We start from the raw sequence: 6136 nt of genomic DNA on the forward strand, positions 1-6136 counted from the left end.
TGAACTCCTTGAGTCCTGTGGTTTCTAGGTTGTATATGATATAGATGTCGCGAAGGATATTTTCTAACTCTCTCTTGAACAACAGGGGGAAGTAATTGAAAAATCGTATGTAACTCATTCCATCCACCTCTTAGATTTACCGAATTAACTCGCTCCTCATGGTCAAATAGGTGATTAGAGAACATACCTTCACCGGCTACTTGTCTAACATTATCAAAATCATAATTTGTATCCACAACAAAACTTATTTCACTGGCTGGGATACTAGTACATCCTTTGGCTTTTCTGTTTCTTTTTCTTCTCTCCACATTTGTTTAAGAAGTAAAACGAAAGATGATTGTTTAGAACAAAAGAATTGAGAAGGGAAGTGTGAAGGATATCTAAACAAGGTGCGGTATTTATAGGCGTTAGAATGTCGTACGCTGGCGGTATTGATTATAACGCCAGCGACCGAGTTAATAGCGAGCGTTATTGACAATATCACCAGCGATAAGACTTTATCGCTGGTGATATTGTTAATAACCTTCGTTATAAACTCGATCGCTCCGTGGTTTTCTCATAGTAGCACAATTGATTTGCCATGCCAGCTGGTATGCCAAATAGCTTTTTCTATTTTAGCATGTGCATAGAAATAGGCCTCATAAATTCTTCTCTTTCAGACATTCTGTTGAAGTTTCGCCCTTGCCTTTATATTCCAACCCTAGGCAAAGAAAACAAAAGTACAGTAACTGTAGGGCCCTAGAGTAACTTTTCGGACAATTTAATTCTTGATCGAGGAATATCGCGTAGGATACCCACAAAAAGAATCTTAAGGCTAGGCCACAATCCCATGGCATCCCGGTGTTAAAACAACTGTACAAAAAGAACTGAATCCATCCTAGTTCTACTGAATTCTAGCAGGCACTAGAAAGTTCTTTTATCCCCGGCGAACGAATTACTCATAAAAACAACCCAAAAATAAACCGATCTTTCACTGTCACTTATAAACACCAACCCGTCTCTCTAGAAAATCTAGTCTCATCAGTTTAGAGTTTGAAGAAACAGAAGAAAATGTTTGGAGTTGTTTTCCCAAATCGAAGTTTTCCGATGGACATCTCGACTTTCTCCCAAATCGATACTTTTCATTGGATCCTGGATATGAACACTTTCGTTGGTAAGTACTGTAGTTCGGTTGATTATTATTACTAGTATTTTATATAAGTAATTTCAATTGCTGATAATCTTATTTTGCGCAGGGGAGGCGTATGATGATATAAGAGAGATATGTATATTCTTACTGAATGGTTTATCTTTACCACCTGATAAAGCCCTAGCTGTTTACATACAATCTCCTGGTTCACCTTTTGTATTTTGTGGTGCCATTACTGTTTCTCGTCCTTCAGCTGTATTTTCTCTTTCATGGCCTCAACCTGGTGCTCATATGCAACTTACTGCTTCAGATTCTCCTCCTCTTTCTGCCAAAATTGGTGTTTCTGTTGAAGATATTTCTTCTCTGCCTTCTCTTGATGTTGTTGCTGAGAAAAGAATTGAACATTTGGCTCTTAAAGTTGGGGAAAATCTCTTTAACTTCATGCAATCATTTTGTGGTGTTGATGGGAGTAGACTTGTGGTTCCTATGGATATTTTAGATCGATGGTTTAAGAAGTTTCAAGAACGAGCAAAACGCGATCCTTCTTATTTGAAGGGTTTTGTACTTTGACAACATTATGAGGTATTAATTTTTACATTACTCATTGTTGTCGTTTAACTCTTTCAGATATTATCTTATCTCAAGTTTTTTGTTTTGCTGTTGTTCAATTGTTCTTTACAATGAAATGGCAATAGAAATTGATTTTGAAGAAACATATTTGCTCTTGTTTTATATTTTCTTTATTGAATGTGTTTTAGGCTGTTTTGTTTACTGGAAATTTAGAGTATTGTGCTACAAGTATTGGGAATTCTTATGCTAAACGAATCTAGAGGAATGAGCCTATGGTGATACAGTCAATTTTCTGCCTTCCAGATTTCGTAGGCAAATTATGTTATCCTGACTGAACAACTATAAGGGATTAGTTTCTCACTTAAAATTTTAAGTCCTTAAGGGTATCTCCACCATTTCACATTTTTGTTGCCATATTACTATCAAAACGTTGTGGACATTATGATTATAAGAAACCATATAACAATATGTAGAGACTGAATATGTGCACATAATTAGTTGGTGCAAATTCGACCTCGGCAGCTCATCGCATTGAAATAAGTTTCCTATCTTACCACTTATCCTTAGTTCAACTACTTCTCATCTTAGCAAGAGCACGGCAACCAGAAGACCTAACAACTCCATATTTGAAGCATGTCCAGACGTTCTAGCTATCATGCTATACTCAGTAATCACTTAATGCAAGTCGTATTCAGGTCTGCATAATAATGAAAGGATCTTAATTGGAAATCCAAGTACAAAAGATCTGTGCATGCGTGGAGTCAGGGGTTCTGAAACCACATTAGGCCTTCATACAGGGACAAAAAATAGACTGGGGTTGGTATAAGGGTAGGTGTTTAGAGAAGCAGCATACTAAACCATCATGAGCTACACCAGAACACCTCAAGCATGTTATAAATTGCCAGGGACATTGGAACAGCTCATAGTAACATGAGCAGAAAATGCAACTTGTAAAGATTTTATGGGAATCTGCTGACAGAAAGATGGATGCACAAGCATCAGCAGTTCAAGAAGGGTCTTCAAATTCTTTGTCCAATGGAGTTGAGGCCCCTGACCGTATGAGATCTACAACGCCTCATGTTTCATTGCAACAAGGTTAAGTCTTTCACAACATACCTATAGGCCTCAAGGCCACAGGCTACCATATATGATTGTTGATTTCTCTATAAACTTAAAAAACATAGAAACTAATGTAGAAATATTTTCTGGAGCGCCAATAGGGGTCTGGCCTTTGACAATCGTAATGACTAATCAGGAGTGAGATCCCGAGACTTGTGTTACATTTTCTTTTACTCATTTCTGGTAGTTTTTTGTTCCCTGTCTTGTGATGTCTTAGGATGCAAACTATGAAATAATTTAGTGTGCGGTTAGCTGAACATATTGACGGTTCACTTTTAATTGATTAATTTTCTTGAATTGCACTGTCGTAACAAGGCGGTAGTGTCTTTTTGAAGGGACATGGTGTAGTGAGAAAGTATTTTTAAGTATGTTGGTTGCTTGGTCTGAGGTCTTATACCAACCTAAAATTAGTGAACCTAAAGTTTTAAGGCACCATAAAAGTATTTTTCGTTTGCTTGGTCTGAGGTCTTGTATTATTGCTATTTTCAGAGGAGTCTTCATCTTTAGAAGGCACGATTCTTTTTGGTTTTCACACTCAGAAAACTTCTTCAAATCAATTTGAGTTATTGTTATGGACACACTAATGCCCTTATCAAACAAAGATTGTGTTGATCCCTGTTGTTTACGAATGCATGATATTTCTTGGTTGCAAATCCATGGTGTGTTCGCATGACTATGGAGCGTAGCTGCATAAGTACAAGTAAGCGTAAAAAATTCTGGTATCAAATCAACCTCTTCAACATGTTAGAAATAGACTGAATTTTAGGGTTGTTATTGATTCTCAACAAAATGAAGCTAAAGACATGCTTGATTTGAGATGTATTTTGTTCCCAATGACTGAATTTTTCATGTATTAGGTTTGCTGTATGTTGTAGTTCGTGAACAGTAGAAAGTGGGTTTTCTGGCAAGGAAACACGGTGTCAAATTCTTTCTTTTAACTTCAGCATGTTAGAAACCGGCTCAATTTTAGGTTTTGCTTACAGTATGCTTGATTTGAGATGTTTTTTGATCCCAACGACTATTCCCTTTTAACTGAGCGCTGAATTTTTTTTTGTGTATTATGTTTGCTGTAGGTTGTAGTTCATGAACAGAAGAAAGGGGAAAGCGGGGTGTTTATATGGAGCATCACGTTGCAATATGCGTTCTTGTGCTTACCCTTGCAGTTAAAGTATTGGTGAAGGAATCACGTTGTACTTGTTTAACAGTTCCCGAATTTAGATGCCCTAGAATATCAGCTATTTCAAAACCCAATTCCTAACATGAATAGACTATTGTGCTTTGTTCTTGTCTTTTCGTGCATTATTGGTTCGTGCAGTCTTTAGTATCTGCGAGAAGTAGGGAACTGGGAAGTAGGGAAATATCAGTTGAGATGCAGATGGATTGCTTGGAAAAACTGAAATGTGAATACATTACAATGCTTTGTGCAGTGACAATGGTTCTCTTTTCTTTTTTCATATGTTTGGTATATGCAAATTCACCATGTATTATGCGTTTACCCTGAAGTTCACTTATGAACACTAACTCTGAGATTATCATATGCCCTCCTATTCTGCATTTTAACCTGGCGTCATTAGGGGCGATCTTGAAAGAATTAGGGGTGATTTTTTTTTTCCCAACCCATAGACACGGTTATGCGATGTCCAAATTTCCGGAGAATACCTAAGTGCCCTTCTATAATCCAAATTTCCGGAGAATACCTAAGTGCCCTTCTATAATCGGTAGTTTAGTATAGAGTTTTTGTCTACCGATTACTAGTTTGTTTAAGAATGGGCTATTGCCATAATCGGTAGAATAATAATATATCATATCTACCGGTTGTTAAAGTAGACAACTCAATTTTATCGGTTTTGCGAAAAATGAATTTGGGGGGACCGTTTGTTATCGGTAGCAAATGAACATCATATGATGGTAACCTTACGACGATTAAAACCACCCAAAACTTAGGAATTTCTTTTTCTTTTCTTTTCTTTTCAACTCTTTTTCTCCTCTTCTTCTTCTCTTCCGATTGTAGAGAGTAAAAACAATATTCCCTCGTTCTCAGACTTCAATTCATCGTCGATTCTTCTATAAAACGATGACTGGAACTAATGAACCCACGAGAGCTCGTGTAATAAACATCTACCATGGTGACGATCCAAAAATTAGAGAAAAATCAAAGAACAAAGTGATTGTAACTGCTGCAAATGACGACGAAGAAGACGAACACGAAAAACATGATTGTAACTGGTGGTGATTCTGATAATCAAACTCTCCAGGAAATGGCTCCAATTAGGTAAGTTTCTATCGTTTTATGTGTTTATGTTGCTTCAGGCCCGGTTCTGGGGGGGGAGGGGGGGGGGGGGAATTAGTGCTCCGGCACAAGGGGGGGAATTTTGGTTAGATACGGTGCTACAATTTTGGTGGCGCCATATGATATCATCTCTTAAAATATCATACACGATTGGTCCAAAATTGTTGGGATCCTAGTCCCACATTGGTTAGATGGGGTTTAATTGGTAGTTTATAAGTCAATGGGTTCCCTCTTCTAGTCAACCGGTTTTCGAGTTGAGTTCTACCCATGGGTTTATGACGAGTTTAGGGTTGGTACCCTAACATTTGGTATCAGAGCCAATCACTACGACCCATGCCCGCTCCACGGAAGGAGTGACCTATAGGCTAGATTAAAGTGTTGGGGCACCTATGTATGGGCGTAGTTGTCACCCACATTGAATACTGATAGGGGAGTGAAGCCGCCATAAGAGAAAGGGCTACCTTCGGGTCATTGTCGATAGAGTGGGCCAACGAAGACGTTGGGTCTGGAAGCGTGGTGGGATGTTGGGATCCTAGTCCCATATTGGTTAGATGGGGCTTAATTGGTAGTTTATAAGTCAATGGATTCCCTCTTCTAATCAACCGGTTTTCGAGTTGAGTTCTACCCATGGGCTTATGACGATTTTAGAGTTGGTACCCTAACAAAAATATTCCATAACCCAACTTCTGCGTTAAATTAGGAAATTACAACTACCAAGTGTGAAAGTTACCAAAAGCCCTAGGCGAGAAGGAAAATATTCATTCCAATCACAGGTAGTCGTAGGCGTTAATCTCTTATATATAGTCACTTGGTAACTGCTATTTGCGACTTTGCGTAAGGATTTTAGGTTTATGTCCATGTTATATGGTAAATGTTAGTTGATTTCAATTTGTTAATGTTTATGCCAGAGGACCATTGAGATAGATTATTTATTTTTTCTGGATTCATGTCTATTTGAGAACAATTGTAAAATAAAACTCATATTTCATATGTGTAATATTATTAAGCAAATTTTTATTGGGAAACAT

General features: G+C 37.7%; 1 protein-coding gene across 1 annotated transcript; it reads left to right on the forward strand.

Annotated features, from left to right (window-relative positions):
* Window positions 1-843: 843 nt before the first annotated feature.
* LOC113298376 (protein OPI10 homolog) lies at window positions 844-4313 on the forward strand. The gene is made up of 3 exons (XM_026547102.1): window positions 844-1153; window positions 1236-1711; window positions 3892-4313. The coding sequence occupies exons 1-2, from the start codon at window positions 1051-1053 to the stop codon at window positions 1697-1699; spliced, it is 567 nt and encodes a 188-aa protein (XP_026402887.1). The 5' UTR covers window positions 844-1050; the 3' UTR covers window positions 1700-1711; window positions 3892-4313.
* Window positions 4314-6136: the final 1823 nt, after the last annotated feature.

Source organism: Papaver somniferum, chromosome 7 (assembly GCF_003573695.1).
Source record: "Papaver somniferum cultivar HN1 chromosome 7, ASM357369v1, whole genome shotgun sequence".
NCBI classification, from domain to species: Eukaryota; Viridiplantae; Streptophyta; class Magnoliopsida; order Ranunculales; family Papaveraceae; genus Papaver; species Papaver somniferum.

Coding starts and splice junctions, on each gene's coding strand:
- LOC113298376 (XM_026547102.1), top strand. CDS start 1,051: ATGTTTGGAGTTGTTTTCCCAAATCGAAGTTTTCCGATGGACATCTCG. Junction 1,154..1,235: donor GGATATGAACACTTTCGTTG/GTAAGTACTGTA, acceptor TATTTTGCGCAG/GGGAGGCGTATGATGATATA.